At 34.6% G+C, this 21,809-nt stretch overlaps 1 protein-coding gene across 1 annotated transcript in view; it reads left to right on the top strand.

Moving 5' to 3' along the window:
* Foxp2 (forkhead box P2) overlaps positions 1-21,809 on the top strand; it is a 426,522-nt gene that overhangs the window by 298,347 nt on the left and 106,366 nt on the right. Inside the window, exon 6 of the mRNA XM_033758206.1 lies at positions 12,062-12,138. Coding sequence (XP_033614097.1) covers positions 12,062-12,138 — 77 coding nt within the window. The remainder of the gene's footprint in view (positions 1-12,061; positions 12,139-21,809) is intronic.

Raw genomic sequence — 21,809 nt, 5'->3', positions numbered from 1 at the left:
TGTCTCTGTAAGACTATCAACAAATGTGAAATCTCTAAGAAAATTTATAATTTTGTAATTTTTTTTCTTTCTTTTTAAAAGAAAAATCTCGAAAACCAGTTGAATGCTGCTCTATCTATATACCAGTACTATGCTTTTTTATTCTGAATATTAAATTATTTTCACTTGTATGGTTGTGTTGTAATTTTATTTTTTCAGCTCTAATATTAATATGTAGAATTATTTTCATTAAGCAAGGGAGCCTTTTGCTTTAAAAACATTAAATACCAACTTTAATAAGGTTTGGGCCCACACCTTATTGAATAAGCAAAGGTGAAAAATCTGAAGTTGATTTTGCATTCAATATCTTGATTTGAAATATTCAGAATATAGACTTTCTTACTGACTGGAAGCTAGGGTAATAGCTTATGCCAGCCATCCTGAAAACCATTTCAATAGATTCTGTACCTTGGCATTTGTTTTAGAAATAATTGCATGCAAATATGGCTTAACATCTGTACTATGTCTCTTAATCCTAACCAGGCCATTTTCCATTATATGTAGTCTGAAAATCACATTAAGAGAAATATATCATCTGTGAAATTATATTCTGGAGGCCCTAAATAACAAAAAGGGGGCAATATTTGAATGCTAGTTCAAAATGTTCCTTTTTAACAACCAAATTGTAAATGTTCATTTCACCTTCCTTTAATAATAACATAAAATTGAGGTCTTCTGTTTTTCCAAATTCTCTTATTTAATTTGATCAGAAAGGTTTCTTGAAAATGAATGTGTGTACATACATGCTGTTATTTTCCTACAGCTTGGTAATACAAAATTTAAGCTTATGTTTGTATCTCGAATGGCAATATAACTCAGATAAGTTAAATTTTAGTATTCTGTTCCCAATAGAAGAATTTTTGAAGGAGAATTTTGATACTGAACTGATTTTAAGTATATCATAATTAGTGTAATTAACACTTTGGGGAAAGGATATTAAGGCATAAAACCCATACACAGCCATAGCAAGCAACTAAGCAGCAGGGAGGAGAAGTCCATGTAAACAAAAGTTTTTTCTTCCACCCTAAGGATTTACAAGAACATCTTGGTTCATGCTGTATTGGTCATAGTTACTTCTTCAGAGTTGTACTAAAATAACTGTTTTTATGTATTTGCTCTTTCATTTATCCTTAAAAGAAAATGTGGGTCTGTACATTTACTAATGAGGAATTTGAATTGCATGAAGGTCACACTGTTTTACTGTAGTCCTTAAGTAACCTGACTTCTGTTTCTTGTTCTGTCCCCATCCCTGCCACCCTCTCTTCATCAGAATTGCTTTTTCTATGATCTTGCTCAACTGGCTGATCATCTCTGAATCTATCAGGTCACATATTCTTTCAAGTTTCCATGCAGTTCACTCCTTTGGTCTCAAATGGTTCTTACTGCCACCTACTCCACCCTATTTGTAAACTGCTGCCTTTCCTCTTATTCTCACCTAGCATCAAAGCCTTTTTTATTTCTTATCTGCCATAGGAATACCTCACCTCCAGGCTCCTCTAGCACCCTGTCATACATCTGTCTCGGCACTCAGATGATATCTGTCTCTACTAGTTGGTCTTCTCAACTTGCCGTACACTTTTCGATTACTGGCTCCTACTGGACTTTAGATCGTGGTTCTTGACCTAGACAGTGTTGTTTCACAGGCTCCACAGAAGTCAGATGGCAGTGTATAAATAAAATAGATCTATTTTTTCTATTCAATACTTTATATTCACAGATTTTTTTCGGCTGTTTTCCAGATGTTCATGAGAATTTCAGCTCCAAATTTGATACTCAAAGAGTTTAAAATACTCTCTCGCGCAAAGCCAATAAACATATGACAAGTATGAAGAATACAATAGGCTACCAGTAGTCTGCAAGACTGTATGACTCAGTAAATACTGAGTGCAGGCTTTACTTCCTCTCAAAATATAACAGCTATCAATTGCGGCACTGTAGTCATCTTTTGTTTTTCATAGGCTTTAGTCACATGAAAGATAGCTGATTAACATCCCCAGAGAGTCAGGTTCTCTGTGTATCCATTGAAGAGGTGTAGGTCTCATGCTCCTCCCCGACAGCAGCCAGGTCATCTGCCGCCTCCTTGATCTCAGCCTTACCTGTAGAGACAGCCTGACTCTGGGTGAAAGGTGTCCGTATCTTTTCTGTTCTTGACTCCTCTGCTGAGATTTCTAACAAGGGTGCCAATTAGTGCCAGCTATGATGGCAGCTTTCTGAACTGAATAAGAAGGGATTGACTAAAAACAGGGTGAAAGATCTGATTTTGACATTGTTATGTTCCATAAGCTTCGCTAATTCCTTAACAATTTTTAAATTTTAAAAATAACTTATTTTAAAATTAATTTAAACTCTTATTTTAGGAATGTCAGTGGGTTTGTTTGATTAATATGAAATACTTCAAAATCTCAAATCCTTCAAATACGTCTGGTGCCTGCATTAGGATGATGAGTGTCACTAAATTTGGTTTTGTTAATGTTTACCTAGCTTTACTTTGGTTAAATATATAAAAAAAAAAAACTTTTAAAAAGATCTTTATTCTCTCTAAGAAAGAATAATGAGTATTTAATCTTAAATTATAAGATTTAAAAGTACTAATCTCCACTAATGATCTGTACATTAGTAAACTGTGCCAGTGTTTGTAGTTAGCCTGCTTTATTTCACCTGTTTTTCATACAAATGTATGCTTTATATGCCAGCCATGGTTGTGCACACCATAAATCCCAGCACTTGAGAGGCTAAGGCAGGAAGACTGCCATGAGTTCTAGGCCAGCCTGGACTTTATAGCTTGTTTAAGGGCAGCCTGAAATACATAGTAAGTTCCTGTCTCCAAAAAAAAAAGTCTGATTATTTATGTTTACATTTTAGTGAGGACTGTTTGTAAAATTGTAGTAGAAATTTGTGATTACATAATTCAAATCATCATGCACTGACAAATGAAGACAGTGTCTTAAGGCTTCAGTCTTATTGCTGGTCTAGCCTTAAAAAATGATAGCAACTTCAAATTTTCTCCAAAACTTACTTTATAGCTATGAATATTTCATCTTAAAATTGACAGTGCGCCTACTAATTGAAATATATTAGTCTTAGTCTGTATTTGGTTTTCAAGTCACAGATGTAGACATAAGACCTAAACAAAAAGTGGACAGGACTCAATGGATATAGGCTTGCTTATAAAACACAAGGTTAGTTAAAATCTAGTCCTGAAAAAAAACTGCAGGCAGAGAAGGACCTAAGGAAGGGCTCCCTGAATTCCAGAGAGCAGATTGGATGAACTCTCACTGTCCATTGCTCAGATGTCTCAGAGCTCAGGAGCCAGGTTCCTGGAGGAGGGGATCTCATCATTCTGCCTCCTGTCACCATGCTTGGCACATCCCACCAGTTGGTATGTGAGGAACTGTGCAGGATAGGAGTAACTCCCAAGGAAGAATACTGATACTGTCACCAAAAATAAATGGAGGAATACATTCTCAGCAGACAAAATAAACAAATTTTGTCTGTATTGTTTCCTATATAATATTGCGTTAATTTACTACTAGATTTAGTTTGATCTCCATTATTATTATCTTCTTAAAGAATTTAAGCCTTTCATTGCCAAGAAAATTGAAGACAACAGAGAACTCCAAGGGAAAAGCACCAAATGACAAATTTGCATGTGAAGACTCACGACTGATACCGCAAGATAGGAGTGTGTTTTCAATAAGTCTGCTTTTTATTTAAATAAATAAAACATTAGCTACATTTTATTTCAGTAATTCCCCTTTTAAGGAAATTGTGTTCTCTAATTTAATTTTGCAAATTTGGGTTTTCGTGTGGAGTTTGGTTCATTGCTTACCACGTGAAATAAAAGATACTGGTTTTTATTTTTATTTTTTTAGGATACTGCTTTTTTTTTTTAATAAACAGTGATCCATGAAGAAAACAAGAATAAAAATTACAGCCTTTCATCCATCCTTGGTAATATTTCCCATAAGCTTACACCTATTCTTGAAATCTGCCTAGCTGGTGAGTGTCAGTAACCCCCACTCCACCACCTGCACTTTTCCCTGGCCCTACTGAGTCCCCAGGGTGGCAACAGTGTTAGAGACATGCACACTATTCTGTACCTGTTGATACTGCGAGAGCTCTTCTTCCATTTTTCCAATAGTTTCCCTTACTCCCACTTTCTTGGAAGCTGCAAAATGTTCCTACGGAAAAAGAAAACATCAGAAGACTGAAGTCTCTGAATTCAGCACAGCCTAAGTAACAGTTGTTTCACTGGCTTCTTATCTCTTTGCTCTACGTCTAGCACCAGTTTTAGCTTTTCTGTACTGCTGAAGCCCAGGCTTCATAGTTCTTCCCTTTACTCTCAGTGACTTTGCCTCCTACTTCAGAGACAAACTTTAGAGGCCACCTGGCAACAATTCCCTGTGCCTCTCTCATCTTTTCCAAAATGAACTTTTATAGATACCTCTGTTTATGACATTTTGTATCACAACAAAGTTGGTTTTGTTTTTTTGTTTTTTTGTTTTTTGTTTAACCAACTAAGGTATTGCACGCCTGTGACGCCAGCTACTCAGGAGGCTGAAGGAAGAGGGTCACAAACTGAGGCTGGCCTGACAGCTTAGCAAGAGCTTTTGTCAAAATAAAAATACAAAACAAACTGGGGATGTTGCTCAGTGAAGAGGCCCTGGGTTCAATCCTAAATATCAAACAAACCAAAAAAGAGCTTTGTTTTAAACCTATATCTTCCAAGACTTCATCCTATCAGCTGCATATTTATTTTCCTGTGTCTTCAAAGTTTCCAAGTTTTTGGTAAGTTTTCCCATCTTTAAAACCAAAATACCAACAAAGCAAGATCATTTATATGCACATTTGTTTTATTTAAGGCAACCTTCCTAATTCCCTTTCTTCATAATTCATTCTGGAAAGATTATGATTTGATTCTTCTTATTTCTTCAGTGTATTATGGTCCAGTCTCTGCCTTTTATACTATTCTGGAATAGTTCCATTGATGGTCAGTAGCAGCCTGTGAGAGCCGTATCTGTGGTTCATCCTTCTGGAACTGTCAGGACATTTGAGACTTCAGATCAACACTCCTTTGCCCATCCTTCTGTCTGTCTCTCATTGCCTTTTCTTATCTTCAGTCCATAACATTTTCTGTCCAACGTTTATATCTGTGGTGCTAACCTCCGGCTGCACGTTATCATTATTTGGTGCTTCTGTTTAATAGTCTGGTCTCAATTTCATGTAGGCGGAGCCCAGCACTTGCAGATCTGCACAGCTGCCCAGGGAATGCTGTACCACCGCGCATGCTTAAAACTGTCCCTTTAGATAATCTCACTACCACAACTTGTCACTCCCACCGGCAGCCTTACCATTACCTAAGGTGGCGATTCTCGTATCTCTGCCTATTTGCCGTATGAATTAAATGCCAATATACTTAAAGATCTAGTAGGAACATCTACCTGTTTGTCTGCGTTCACCTTTAATTTAGTATTTTCAAATGAAGTAATTTTTCTTCCATTTCTTGAAATTTTTGTTGGTGTCTTCTTATCTTGCTAGGGACCTCGCTGTCTGCTCTGACTGTCATTCTGTCCTTGCTCAGTCACTCAGGAGTTCTTCATATCCTCTGACATCGGCCTCTTGTCAGAGTGCGCATGCTCTGTCACTCCACTACTACTTTGGTTAATGACATAAGTGATTTTCTGGCGAATGTTTAGGCATCTCATTCTGCTCACCACTTTCAGTCTAAACTCATACCCGCAAGCTTTTTATTTCTTCTGAATAAAAACTAAATCCACTTTACGTTGGGACATAATAAAATTATTTCTGTCTGATATGCAGTACTCTTCACAGTCCCAGTCTCTTCACACTTACCTGTCACCAGCTCTGTCCAGTTTGTACTTTACTCCTGCCATACCAGAATTATCACTTCCTCAGCACAATCCTAAACCCTTTCTTCCCTCTTACTTCATTTTTTTGCAAGTAATGAATTCCTATTTTTTCTTTGAGATCAGTAAATATTGCCTTCTTATCATATGTCCAAACTCTTCTTATAATTTCTTCAGCAAAATATTTTTCTCTAAAGCAGGGAGTTATAACCTGTGGTCCATGGATAGAATTCAGGAGGTCTGTAAACATGAATAGGGAAATATTCTCATTTTCACATATTATAAAAACTCAATATTTTATTGTATCTTGAATATAGGCGACAAATCATAGTATTAGAAGCCGAATCTATCTTTCTCACTAGTAGAAATCAAAGTACTTTAATATGTTATCCTATTTGGCAAAAATATCTAAAAATATTATTTATGTTCATTAGTATTTCAAAATCATGGTGTTTGTTTAACCTGCCACTATCTTTTTTAGTTTTTGGGCTAATAAAGACGCATCTTTACTAATACTTCTCAAATGTGGCTTTTTATTATTTTGAAAACTGAATCTCAACCTGACTGATTCCTTTTCTAATTATTTTATTTTATATAACTACATCTTTTCTGACAAAGCTGTCATAGGTTTTACTGAATTGTCAAAGAGGTGGAGGAAGCAAAAAACAAAACAAAATTGGAGTCCTGCTAAATGGCACACACTGTATTAAATCCTAGTTTACAAGGCTGTTTATCCCATTGTCCTCAGGAGGCAGAGACAGTATTCATTCCCTTTTATATTCACAGGGCTAGTATAGTTTATAGAATATGGTAGCTACTGAGAAAGTGTTGACTGGCTGAATAATAGACTAAAAGAATTAAAAATTCCTGACAAAGAAAATACCGTAATGGGAGGCCAGCATTTTTCAGAGTATGATCATAGATGCTCTGATTCACAATTAAGACGCTTGTTAAATGCCTACCCCACCGTGTATCGCAAATCATGTGAATCTGAATCTCTAGGATATGGCTTTGGATTTGCAGTCATAACAAGTACCTCCAGTGATTCTTCTTCCTACTAAAATTCAGAACCTGAGCGGTAACATAGATGGTGCATAGCAGCCTTAAAATAAATAAAACAGCGCGCATTGTTACAAATAATTTCACCTTGCGTGCAAAATGATTCTTTATTAGCTGTACTGTTTTCAGGGTTGTGGAGTCTGTGCCATAGTGAGGCAAGATTAAATACTCCTCCAAAATGAAGAATGAAAATTCTTTCAGCATGCATCTCTGTTGACTTGGTTCTCTGGGGCACATGCTCTCTGCTTCTCGTTGACTTACTGTGGACAATTTAGCAACTACAGTACTCTGATTCATTTGGCTTATAAAATACTCAAAACTCATATTTCCCATATAGCAGTTTTCTTCTTTTCATCTCTGCTTTTGGACCCAGGTAGTTTTAAACTGGTTTTCTAAGTTGGATTGGGGAAGAATGAAGTAGTGTAATTTTGCCCAGCCCAATGGCCCTAGTGCCCCTGGAACAAATGTCAGTAGATGTATTGAACATCCTAAAAATATGCAGCCAAAGCAACAAACAAAATTATTGGAATGGGAGAATAACCAGCTAACTATTTTTGTTATTGTTTTAAAGTTTGATTTGTTTTGTACCATGCAAAAAGTGAGCATAACTCTTGACATTTTTATGTTTGTACCTTGAATATGGAGACCATTATGCCACTGAAGTATAATTTCACTTCAAATATTATAAGACACAAAAGTTTTAGGCTTGTTAAAGCAAATGTGAACATTCTTTCCAGCCAGCCCCAAGAAACAGATCATAATTTAAAACATTTTCATTTGCTAGGAAAGATGTCTATTTTTTATTTTAAAAAAAACTTAATTTATTTAAGTTCTCTCTCCATTGAGTTGTCCAGACTGAGCTCAAACATACAATCTTCTTGCCTCAGCCTCCAATGTGCTGACATCATAGATATGCGTCACCAAGCCCAGCGTACTTGTGTTCTCTTTCTTACAAGTTTTTTTGTCATGCAATACCTACCTGTTCTGGCTTCTTGCTTTACTGCACTAGGATGCTAATGGGAAAAAATATCACTGCATTTATGTGGAAAAGACTTTGATTTGTATCATGAAGTGCTCTGGTAGATTTAAAGTCATTTGAAAACTGATACAATGTATTGGGTATTTTTGCATCTACTGCAGTAATAAGTGCTTTATATAGTAAGACTTTTAATAATTTTTATTTGAAAAAAACTGAATGTGAGAGAATGAAAAGATGAAAATAAAGTGTTTGTAGATGGGGAGGGGAGGAGGGGGTGAAGGGAGGGCAGAGGTAAGGGCAAAAAAATGAGAATCAAGACTTGCCATGTAAAGGTACATGATCCCAACAATGAATGTAACTGTACTGTATCCCTAAATGTACCAATAAACTCAATTAAAAAAAAAAAACTGAATGCTGTTCTGAAGCAGTAACAATAGGTAGTAAGTATTAAGGGCATAGTTAACAAGCATTAAGTTTGTGGGTCTCAGCACTTTCTAAGTAATTTTCAATCCTGTATATGTAATAACCCTCTATCAGTGTTGCGTATTACCCCCCTCGCCACTTCTAGAGAGAGTTCAGGAGAAGCTAAGTATCCTAGTCAAGGCCGCACCACTAGTAAGTATGGACTAGTGAGTGTTGAGTTGGGCTCTGAACCCCTGGCAGACTGTCTGCAGAGCCAGTATTCTCATTTTCAATAGTAAATAACTTCTTTACTGTTTTAACTGAAAGCTATAATGATCCATTTTTAACTGAAGAGTAGATTACTTCTTAAGTCAGTGTTGAAAGTCCATTGCAGTGCATTACCCTGGCCTTCTCACTGTTAAAAGGCTCTTTGGTTCTTATTCGAAACAGATGCAAACACTTAAACCATCCACTCAGACTGCATTTCCCTGTGATTTGCTGGAACATGCCAGGTTGCCTCTGGGAGACTCATTTCTAAGTGACTGATTTCATTCATTCACCTTTAAAAGCCTGTGAATCCATGGGTCTGTTGAAGCTTAGTTTATTAGTATCTCTTGCCAACATCTTGTCTCTGTCTCTTGTAGAAAGCTTTAAGGCAGTTATGAGAAGAAACTGGGTGGGTTTTTCAAAGCACAACTTCTCTGACCAAATCTGTTGGCAAGATACAATGAGGAACTAATGGTCGTGCAGTTTATTCTCACATACTTTTGACTCTAGGAATTATTCATTGCGAGTTACTTAAAAGCCTTTGCCCCTAAACTGGCATTAAATTTAAGATTAAGCGGGTGTTTCCTTTTTTTTTTTGGTACTCTAGGTCAAACTTGGGACCTTGCCCTTGCGAGGCAGACAGCAGAACCACTGAGCTAAATCCCCAGCCCTAAGTGGGCCCTTCCTTTTTACAAATTTTAACTGTTTATTGGTTTCTAGGCTTTTCTGATTGTTTAAGTGTTGTCTCTTATACCTCTGCATGCAAAGTGACAAGGGCAAGAAAATGTCAATATGAGCACACAGCATGGGTAATTCTGTGTCTCTTGTCAGTAAGGATGGATTAATGACAGTGTCATTATAATATGCCCTCCTATGGCAACAAGAATGACTTGGTGTAAATGTTTTGGTAAAACCACAGATTCTGGTTAACAAATAATTCACATCAAGGATTTTAGAGGCTCAAAAACAAAAAATAAAAGAGAATATACTTTGTGCCAATCAAAACATAATATAATGTGTTTTTGTTTTGATGCTTAAGAATGGCCTTCAGAATCTTCTTTTACATGAAGGGTATCTCCATGTTTATAACTTAGAATCATTTATGGGAAATGTTTCAGGAAACAAAGATCATATGTTTGATTACACTTAGATTAACTAAAGTTATGTTTTTGAGGCATTTTAGCTATGAATAGGGAACAGTCTCTTTCACAGTGAAGTCCCAGGCTACCCTGCTATGCCAAAGCTCCACAACTACAGAAGAAATGTAGAGTAGATCTCTTTCTCATAGTAGAATACTTATGATAACTGTACCACTAAATGGTAGCTGAACCTTATTATTTTATCATATCGTCTGTATACTTTTAACATTGTACACTTCCTTGAAATTTCCCGTTCAGTTTCTCCTCCAGAGCTTAGGCTAACTCCTCCATATTTCACCCTCTCTGACCTGACTGGGGTGGCAAATTATCATCTCCATACATTTTAATTTTCTAAGCCACATGTTACATTATAATTTGGATGCTCTCAAAAGAGTTTAAGGTGATCCTGCTTCCGTACAGATGTTAATTTTCAATGTTGAACATAAAGAGTGTCATAGAGGTTTTGAAGTTCCGGTGACCCTCATTTAAATTTGGTTTTGTGTTGATGAGTCTCTGTCTGAGAATTTTGTTATTTTTGGTGTTGGTCTGTTTTCTTGTTACGGTAGGGAGTGACATTTCATTTTTAAGGATGCTTATGACCTTGTTAAATAGCAGTCCAAAAATTGTGTGGCTTGTTTTGATTTTAACCAAAGTTACAGCTGCCTAGCTGTAAAGCAGTCAGTTTCTCTTATTATGACTAGTTCTTCAACTTGTACTGTTTTAAATTGCCTGCAATTAGCATATTTCAACCTTATTTTTAGGTTTAAATTGCAGTGTGAGAGTGTACTCTCCTCTTAGCTAATTAGTGCTATCAAGGAACAGTAGGTTACCTCATTAGTACCATGTGCATTTAATTAAAGAAGAGAAAATTGGAGTTAACCTCATAGTTAATATTTTCACAGAGTGCTACAATGCCAACACCTTCAATTGGAGTCACACCCCTGTGTATCTAATTATGCACTAGTGCCAAATAAGGTTAGCAAGGGTACTACAAGGCTGTTGACAAAATAATTTAGATGAAAACGTGTTTGTTGGATTCTGACAGTAAAAAATAACTTGAGCATTTTTCTCCCAGTCTTCATCTGCCAGCATCAAGTGACATAGTTCTTCATAAGAAATGGAAGGAAAAGGATAGTTTGGAAGCCATTTTTCCTGTCTGAATTATGTTGCTCTTATCCTGAAGAAAATGGCATACAGTCATGTAAAGCATATACGATCCATTACTTCAACAGAGACCCTGAAATTCAGAGATGTATTTGAAAAGAATTATTTATTAGATGTAATATTTACATGCATCAAACCACTACAAATACTCCCTGACACCCTCACCATGTCCCTCCTTGCTTTTCTTCTTTCCTGGTGTAGTTATAATTTCCCCTGTGTATCTTATGAATGGGGATCATCCTTTCATATCACACATGAAGTCTAAGGATGTGTTGTCACATGGTATATTCAAATGCAATGTAATCCTTTTGCCCTTCAGACAAAATCTTTGAAATGTCTAATGCTACTAAGTAAAAAATGACATTCTATGCCATTTATCAATAAATAATCACTTTGCTTTTACAGATAAAAATGCAAACTGTACTATAGAGTATACACAGTAGTTTTCAATGCAAATGCAAAAACTCAACAGGTTTTAACAGGTATGATTGACTGTAGTTCCATAATCTTAGATATATTTTGACAGCAATACTTGTGCTATAGTTACACAGAGCCAGATAGTTTAAAGAGATCATTATGATTGTGTTTACATTTCAACACAATGCAGGCTTTATGTTCCTTGGTGTTAATTATTATTGACTACGAGTGGGCAGTTAACTTTTTTTTTTCAGTACTGAGGATCAAACTCAAGGCCTTGTGCTTGTGAGGCTGAGCAGTAACTTTTACAAAGTTAAATGGAGACAATTAAATTTTAAGGACAGAGCATTCCTTGCTCTAAAATGTCAGTACCATTGAAATCTATAGAAGTATCTATAAATATCAGCCATAATTCTCATTTAGCATTGGGAACTGAAATTCCTAAGGCAGGATCATGATAATCAGTGAACTTTTTGATCATTAAGATTTGATTGTGAGATTCTTTATTATGATCCAAATATGTAAACCGCGTCTACCAAATTATTCCTATTTCTAAAATCTATACTTGTATTAACTGTGAGACAAATGTAGGATAGTCTTGTCTATGTTGTCCTACTGAGATAATAATAATCCTCAAAACATCAATCATAAAAATGATAATATACATTATTAGCATAAGCCTTAGGACTGAAAAAAATCCAACTCCCGATTCTTTTTGTTTAATCTAGGAATTGCTTCCAGAAACAAAATTATGTGTCTGTGGCCACTCTTCTGGTGATGGGCTTCCTCACAACACATTTGCAGTAAGTTCCACTGGACAAATAGCCATACAGCTGCTGAGCACAATGCCATGGGCCCATTTCTATTCATTAGATGAGTTCTGTGCTTCCACTGGCACAAATAACCAAGAGGCAACTGATGTTAAGATACCAATGGAATTGGCTGGTTTTCCATTATTTCTTGTGTTCTGACTTCTCCCATGTTTCATCAGATAAATAGTTCAGTTTCTGTGAGTTAATGATACAAAAGTTCATCTTGATAATGTAAAGTCTGTAACACCAATAGGGTTTTCTTAAACTTTTAGGAATAGTTTGATGAGAAAGTGTTGGTATGCAGAAAATAGATCAATATAGTTTATAGATTGGTCTAATACACATTTTAGAAATATATGCTGTTCCCTGCTCTGCAAGTTGCCCTGTAAATACGCCAAGGCCTAATGTACAGTGTGTGTGTGTGTGTGTGTGTGTGTGTCTTATTACTAGAGTGTGACTTGTCTCTTTGGGGTATAATATTCAGTGAAAATTACATTTTTGACCCATTTTATATACCAGGTAGCCGTGGAATTGAATAGTAATTCTGAAGTACCCCTTCAAAAATTTTTAAATAGAACAGTTTCATGTTTTGGTTTAGCATGGATTCTACACACAGTGTTAAGAAATCTCTGAATATTCAAAATCTTGTATTTTAATAGATTTTTTTGACTTGTTTCCTTATGAATTGATAGTTATTTAGTCTCAATAAGGCAGAGAATTCCCAATTTGGCTCACTCCAAAACTTTTTGATAACCCATGCATAATATCTCCTAACTATAATTGATAAACACAACATAGTTAAGATTCTTATAAACAAACACAATAAACAGTTTTCTGCCTCAATTAAGAATTATCTGATTTCACAGTATAGTTTAAGAAAATAGCATTTTATAATATAAATATGATCAAATTGATATGGAGTTCTATTATTTGTGGAAAATATCTAACATTTTCAAAACTGTTGTCTACTATGTAAAAGCCAACTCAGAAGTGGATACAGGAATAGCATATATATTATGGAAATAGTGAATATAGAAAATTGATAATAAATGTTGTTTGTGAAGGGTTTGAGATTATGTGAAATGATCTGATTTGAGATCTTACTCCTTTTAATACTGAAGTGTTTGGCCTTGAACTTTTATTGTAGTAATATTTGAAAAAAACAGTACACATTAAAAAGTTATGGCTTTGCTGAACTGCTAGAATTAAATTTATATGAAAGGTTAAAATAATCTTAATTTCTAACTAATCTCTGTATAGTTTAAAGGAAGAATAATTTAATGTAAACTTCAAACCTAATTATGTACTTTAACTTAATAAAGAAGGTAAACCCCAAAATACACTTTAAAAATTAGTACATTAAAAGTGGGTCAGTGTTTCCAATTTGTACCACTTTTATTAGTGTGAATTATGAACAGACGTAACTACTATACTCTATTCTTTATGTAAAACTACTTGTACCATTTCTCAAATCTCTGTCCTAACTGGTGAAAAGAAATGTGTGTATTTTTGCTGACAAATTTCCAGAATGGAGGTTAAGACTTGGATAAAGTAAGTAGCTCACCCAAAGGTCATAATATTCATCAAGCCAAAGGCCGAATTACACTTTGCGATGACCAGTGTTACTGGGCTTTCCAAAGCTGTGCCAAATTATTCATGGCTGCCTTGAGCCCCTGTACGGAATAGGAGTCTGCTGTCCCCTGTGCCTGAGACTCACCTGGTCTCCCCAGGAGAGACAGTGCTGCTGAGTAGCAAGCCCCACTCTGGCCACAGAGGCAGAGAAACCTTGCAGTGCATGTCAGGTGTGCTCCCCCATCCTGTGGGGTTCCAAACTGAATGCTTCACAAGAGTGATGAGCGACTTTGCAGAATGATGCATCTTGGCTTTACAACTCAAGAGAAATACACTTAAATATTATTAAGTAAATGCTGGTGTTTCTTTATTGATTACATTGGATATAAACTTTCTACGAACTAACATGGCTATATAACATGATTTAAAATTGAGAAGCAAACTAAAACAAGCACCATGTATTATTCATAGCTGACAATTCCTATGTGATGGGCATGGCTCTCTTTTAATATTCATTAAATTTTAAAAGTATCAATATCCTGGAGTGGTAATCTGCTAAGTAGGATCATTGGTGGACTGAAAGGAGGAAAAGTGTAAAAAATAATAAAAATAGGCACCTAAAGCCAATTGCATCCCTTTATCATCAGTGTGCCTAACATTTGTACAAAATTGTGAACTGTTTGAATAGTTTGCAAATTTTTCTGGGGCCCCACATAATACCTATCAATAAGCTAATTTAATATCATAAATAAAATTTCATGGATTGTGAACATTCACAAATAAAATGCCACATTTTTCAGATATGTGTTTCAAAATGTCACACAAAATGAGTTTTTCACTCTCTCCACCTATACTTGCTTAAAAATATAATCCTTTAAGTTTGTTAACAAGCCTGAAGTCAAATAACATAAATTGCAAGCGGGAAGAAACACGTCCTACATGTAGATAAAACTCTGAATTACCTTAAATAAATAGTATTACATGTGTCCTATAAACAGATGTCAAAAATTCTCCATCATGTTATCTTCTTTCATGCATCAACAGTATCAAGTTATTAACAAAAGGTATAATACAAATACAGTATGCTTCACAGGGGTATTTTTTCTGTTTGGGGTTTGTTACTAATCATTAGGCATTAGCCATTCTCAGAATACTATACATCTAATATCACATTATTGAACAGTAGTAATATTTTATATATCAAGTAAATTGTACTTACTGTCTTTCTATGAATTCATTGCAATACTTGGCATTAATGTGGAAACTGTCATCTTAAAGTCTACCTACATTTTGTACTGAAAATATTTGCGATCCATAGGATATACATTTAATATTCTAAGCATAATAAAATAACTTTATTATAATTTTGATTTCTCCTGAAAAAAAAGCATCGATTTCTAGTTTTGTATGACAAGAGAATGAGAGTAAGAGAGCTTCACTGGCAAGATTGCTATACAATACTTTTCTGTTAGTGTGGGTTTACAGTACAGAACACTTTGTTGCAAATTGGAGACAGCACATCTTCATCATTTTGGATCCCTTCCCACTCCCTCCCATCCTTTTCTCCTCCTCCCTCTGGTCTCCTTCCAAATCTCCCAAAAGGTCTGCCTTCTTGTTTTCTATCATTTCCCCCTTTTTTACTTTTAAATTTACTTGTATGTTAAGTTTCCTGAATAAGAGTAATCATGCAATGTTTAACTTTCTGTATCTGACTTATTTTACTTAACATTATGGTCTCAAGTTCCAGTCATTCTCTTGCAAATGGCATGATTTCATTTTCTGTACACAATGATTCTTTTTCATAGGCTTTTCAATTAGCATATGTTTTAACTCTAATTGGAAAAAAACTTGCACTTACATTACTCTTCTGTCAAGCTTTAGTACTTCGGTAAATTCTTTTTATTTTATCAAAGAGCTTGCAACTGTCTACTGTCAAGATTGTCAGTTTTAACCTTTGTCTTCCCTACCACTAGAGAGAGTTCCCTTCTCTGTAACTAGACCCTCTTGACACCTCATCTGCCCAAGTCACCTCCTCACTGCCTACCTGCAGATAATCTTGTTGTTGTTGGTCCAACCTACAAGATTTTACATCTAAATAGATACTATTTTGCATAGAATTTTGCCTGTTAACTCTAACAGACTAAGAACATTATGAAAAATGCTTAATGTCGTCTTTTGGGTTTTGTTTTTAAAGCTTTTAGAATAGAGCCAAACAAATCTTTCTAAACAAAAAATTTTGCACCTATAAACTAAAAATGAAATTTAGCCAGCCTTCATATTGCACTCAAATTAAATTTAATGACCACGAGATCTTTCACCCTCCAATTCTTTACTGTGTTGTGACTACCTACAAATGTTTCACTTTAATGAGAATCCTGATTTTTTTTTTATATCCTTTCTCCAATTCATATTTCTCACTCTTTTTTTTTTTGTACGGGGGATTGAACTTGGGACCTTCCACTTGCGAGGCAGGTGGCACCACTGAGCTAAATCTCCAGATCTCCAGGCCCTCCAATTCATCTTTCTCTTTAGATTTTGCATAAATCCTGTGAAGCACCAAAAATAAATTTCATGGGCTGTGAAGTCAGTGGATGGAATATTGAGGAAAATTCTTGATCTTTTTAAGCTTTATTTTCTCAATTTGTAAAATTAAAAACATTAATATTACTTACCTCTTAGAGTGGCAACAGGGATTAATTTTGATAAGCCCGAAAAGTTCTTAGCCTGACCACTAATACATAGTAAGTGTGCAGTAGATGTAGAGTCTGAAGGAGAATCAGTGTACTCTGGCTTGGACAAAGTGGAAATTCTGATTGAAATAAATTAAAATATATATTTGGTGTTAACACTAAAATAGGTAATGACCATTATTCTGTCATGGCTACAATAGAAGGCAGTATTCCCCTCTAATAAGAAATTATTTATATTCATTAGTTCAAGTTAAACAGTAACTTAGAAAAATCATTATTATTCAGATTCTTTGCAATTTTTCATGGAAAGATAGTTAAATAGACTAGACCCCCCTAAGAAAATTGCCTCAAAAAACCTAAATGATGTTTTCCTGGCAGACACAATGTTTATAGCAGCACAGTTCATCAGAGCTAAATCCTTAAAGCAGCCTGTATAAGCATGAACAGATGATTGGATGAAGAAAATGTGGGACCTGTACATAACAGAACTACACTACTGAGCCATAAAGGAGGACACAGTTGAGATATCTATAGGAGAATGGATGCACCTGGAAAATATAATGTTGAGTGAAATAAGCCAGACACAGAAATTTAAATACCATATCATCTCATTTGAGCAAAGCAAAGTACAAACAAAAAGAAAATGAAGGAAGGAAGAAGACAAGTGGATGGGGCTCTGGCAAATAGGAAAGGCTCCAAGAGACCAAGGACAAGCAATGAAAAGAGGAGGAGAGGAGGAGATAAGTAGTGAGAGGATAAACCATGCACAGGAACCTCATAACCTCCAGGAATGTAAATATTATATGCCGTAAACATGAGCTAAGATTAATAATAACATGAATGAAAATAGGAAAAGGGGAGAGGAAGGAAGGATGAAAGGGAAAGGAGTTTTAAAAAGAAACATTATGTATTATGCACATAGACCCATTCCTGAAGATTATTGAATTTCTTGTAATTAATAAAAAAGGTAGGAGCTGGGCTTGGTGGCGCACGCCTGTAATCCCAGTATTCGGGAGGCGGAGGCAGGAGGATCGCTGTGAGTTCAAGACCAGCCTTGCTACAGAGTGAGTTCCAGGTCAGTCTCAACGACATGGGGAGACCCTGTCTCTAAATAAATAAATAAACAAATAATGAAGTAAAGGTAGGGGCAGTGATTATCCATCCCATCAATAATCTGTATCCAGCTAGTGCACATAAAGGCACAACAGTGTTAGGGACTCTGTGTGGCAAGGCCAAATCACCCACAATGTTTTTTCCCTTATTATAAATGCATTTTCAGAAAGTAACCAGAAGTTAGATTACTATTTATTAGTAGTATTCATAACTACCATGCTAGAGACAATGAGGGTAATTGTAGTAATATTTTTCTAGAAAGCTTTTCTAAGACCTGTACTGCAAGATTTTGCTCTTTACATTAGTGTAAAGATAGGTAATATTAACATGAATGCATAATGAAGCAGTATAAATTAGATTTGTCACTTAACTGTGTTTATTTTTGAGGGATTTTTATTACCTGGTAAAAGTGATTTCTAGTCACTTATGTTGGTGTTGGTACTGTAGTTCTTCAGCAAGAAATAAACTTTAAGACAATAAAATATTTCAAATATATTTCAGCTGATTTTGTGAATGTCTTAAATATATAATATTGTGACCATATTTAGAGCCACTATTAAAAACTTTCCAGATGCTTCATATAAAAAAGAATAAAGTTTGTTTTCAAAGCAGAGCTTGATATTTGTATGCAACATTTTGATTAATCTTCTTCTTCCCTGGTATAAGTGAAGGTATTAGTGGTTATCATTGTACACCTCACTCAGCTGGGATGTAGCTCCCTGCATTCATGTCGTTCTGGAGACCTCTCTTGAGTGATCGCCTCTCGCCTTCTATTTTATTGCAGTATTTGAGATTGCCATGAATTCTCTTGATGTTGGCTCCAAGAAGACCAGTAACAGAGCTTTTCAATGGAGGTTCCTCTTTGAAATTCGTAATGAATAATTTACTCCCCTTGATGATTCACCAAAGCATTAGGATGGCAGAAATCAGTGGCTGATGAAAGGATTATTTATTTAGTTATCTGGTGTTGTTGTTGTTAATATGTTTTTCATCAAATAAATTGATATGCACACTAGAATATGTATGTGGCAATAATATGAAATTAGGGTGCCTGTTAGAGCAGACAGTATTTTTCCTTTCACATTTTAAGTTTATTTATAATGAGCTATTAGTTATAGTCTCTGCAGATGACATATACTCTGCATTAACTGCCAACAGTTCATTCTTAGTTCCTGCATCTCTCTGAATATCACAGACCAAAATGTATATCCTGTATTTATTATTAGTGTTTGTGTCCCTTGTATGTTTCCATAATCATTTTAATATTCTAATGACCAAAAAATTACAGAAAGTAAGCAATCTTGGCATAGGAATCGTCATGGCTTGTATATAACACCCAGAGTCATCAATCACATAGAAGAATCAATTACATAAAAGAACATGCATGCATTTTTATTCAGCTACATGTACAACTCATTTTTCTTTATCTTATTACATTTTTTACATTTGTAATTTTATTAGGTGAATGAATTGTTTTTATGCACAGGATTAAGAAGTTGTTGAATGTAATTTTTATTACTGGTAGAATTTATGTACAATATATATTTACTTCAAAATATTTCTAAATTGCACTCACTTTGACAGTACATACACTAAAATATTTCTAAATAACTGGATTATTCATCCAGTGTACTACACAAGATTATCATTGTAAGCACCCCATTAACATTAAACTTGAAACTCTACTGTGCTTTTAGTCTTTAGTCAGAGGAGCGCACAAAGCTTGCACTGGTATTGGTACCAGAATTCTGGTATTGGTATCAAATTCTGCTATAGTCTAATTGTGTAATAAATCATGTAACTTAGATGAAATAGTTTACTTTCAATTAATATTCTATTTCATATAGATTCATATTACTGATAAGATAAAGAATTTTGTACCAAGTCAAAGATTTCAATATGTAACTTTATTCATATTTGGCATTAAGTTCAAGAAAGGCTTTGGCTTTTTTAGTCCTGATTTCCATTTGATCAGACCTCTTCTTATTCTCTCTTAAGAGATATATTGTGAGATATTTTTAAATACTGGCAGAAATAATCTATTCTTCAATTACTGAGTAATTTTTATGACATCTCAGTTAAGATTATATATTATAAAGTTAATACTTTCAATATAACACCATAACTTTAATTTTAATTTAAAATTATATATGTAAACTATGTAGTCTGGCTTAAAACACATGATACAAAAAATTTATTTACTCATTTTAAGAAGTTTCACTGAGACAGAGGCATCAGTCATCTCAGAGATAAATTCACACATATTAATTTTGTGAGGTTATGTATTTAATTTTAATTTTCTATATCTATCAGATAAGGAACCCCCTTAGTTTTGCTAAATGTTGCTAATGATATTAGCCAAGAAAATATGATGAAAACCAGGTAGATTTCATGATTGCTTTTGAAATTACCATACATATAACTTTGCTACTTGAGGTGAGTTCGGGATACTTCTAAGGTTTCCATCAGATCTTTGAGGTGGGTCTATTTGTAAGATGAAGTTTTACAAAAGAAACATTCAATGATTTTCCAAGATTCCTTCAAATGCTGTAAAATGAATTGTAAAGTTCCAGATTGTTGATTTATTGCTTAGATTCTTTTATGAGTACCTCAACCAGGAGGGGAAACATACCTATTTTTTTAAAGGTATATGGGACATTCTATATTTCATTTGTAATGTTTGAAGGAATAAGCCTAATGATTACTCAGCCTCTATCATTGATAATCATTGTCCCTTTGTTTAGACTACACATTCATGAAAACTTGATTTTTGTGTAGAGAAGGCCAAAGCCTGAGGATTTCCCTTGGCTTTTCAACTTGTCTGCTTATAGTCTGTCACATAATATTATATCTTACTAGTTGATGATGAGTGTTTAGTGGTTCTTTCGTACTATTCCCATCTTAAAAGACCAAGGAAACAAATAAAGATGATATGTTAAGCGTGATATTGAAATATCAGGCATTTAATATGTAAAACCCAGGATAGATCCTTGGTTTAACTAGATTAAATTCTAAATTCAGTGTACAATTTTGTTCTGTAAAATATACTTAGAGCACTTGTAAATTGACTATCTCAAACTATAGAAATGAATGTAGAGACTAGAATTCTAGTGGGACAAATGGTTGTAGATGAACCCTACAAATTATCTTGAACTATCAGTTCTACCAGTATTAATTATCACGCTCTTTTGTTACTGAAACAACCACAGGATAAATGACTGCTGCTGTTCCTCTTTCTCTTAACTTGTCTGGACTTAAGGGTTGCTCACTGTCTGTTGCTTTAACAACTTAAGGCTTGTGATCATGTGCCAGTCCTAGGAAACCTCCCCAAACAAGCTCATTTTCATTATCTTATCCCACTGTTACTTCACAAACTCTGGATTGATCTCTTTCTCTTCACAAACACACTATATCCTATTTTTCTTCTGTCTCTCTGTAGCCTGTTCCTTTTTATTTAGTGCTTCTCAAATTCTACTGATTATGCCAGGAAGGCCCAACTCAATTACTGCCTTTAGGAGGGCAGTCATTAGTAATTAACCCTTCTTTTGTTCTTGAATGTCTGTACTTATCTAATTCACACTTCTGGTGTTATTCTTAGAGGAGTCTCTGATACTCTGTTCTTTTCAACTCTTATTTATTGAACATGTACAATATATAACTTGCAATACCAAGCAGACTTTTCAGTACAATGATAGGTAATCAACTACATTTGACAAATTTAAAATTTGGTTGTAGGAAACACATAATTCAGGAGAGAAACTAAAAGTGAAAATAAGGATGAAAATGTATAATAAATAGATGATGTGAAATACGAGGAAAAGGTCCAAAGGGGAAGGGGAAGTTGGAGGGGTAGAGGAAAGGAAAGAAAGAAAAGGAATAAATACGAGGAAAAAAATGGAAACAAAGTTTTTGTCAATAGGAAGGGTTAGAGGGGTTGAACGGAGGGCAGGACAATGGGGAAAAATAACAGCCAAGATATATCATATAAAGGTACAAATTTCCAATGATGAAGGTCATTATATTGTGTACCTAAAATGTACCAATAAAATTCATGGAAAAAAAACTGTAGAAATTCTAAAGACAGACTTCATCATTGTACTGAGAAATTAGGGATAAGTAGATGGGGAAAATTTAAGATGAAGCTTAAAAAAGTCATATTGATAAATATAGCCTTTATATATATTATTATATTTATTATATTATTATTGATATTAATTATAATATTATTGATATTATATTCATTATAATATTAATATATTAATTATATATATTATGTTTATTATATATCT

The sequence above is a fragment of the Fukomys damarensis genome, unplaced genomic scaffold (genome assembly GCF_012274545.1).
Source record: "Fukomys damarensis isolate Sample0158 unplaced genomic scaffold, DMR_v1.0_HiC HiC_scaffold_4, whole genome shotgun sequence".
In the NCBI taxonomy this organism is placed as follows: Eukaryota; Metazoa; Chordata; class Mammalia; order Rodentia; family Bathyergidae; genus Fukomys; species Fukomys damarensis.
The sequence above is the reverse complement of the archived record's forward strand: the minus strand, read 5'-3'. Positions and strand labels throughout refer to the sequence as shown.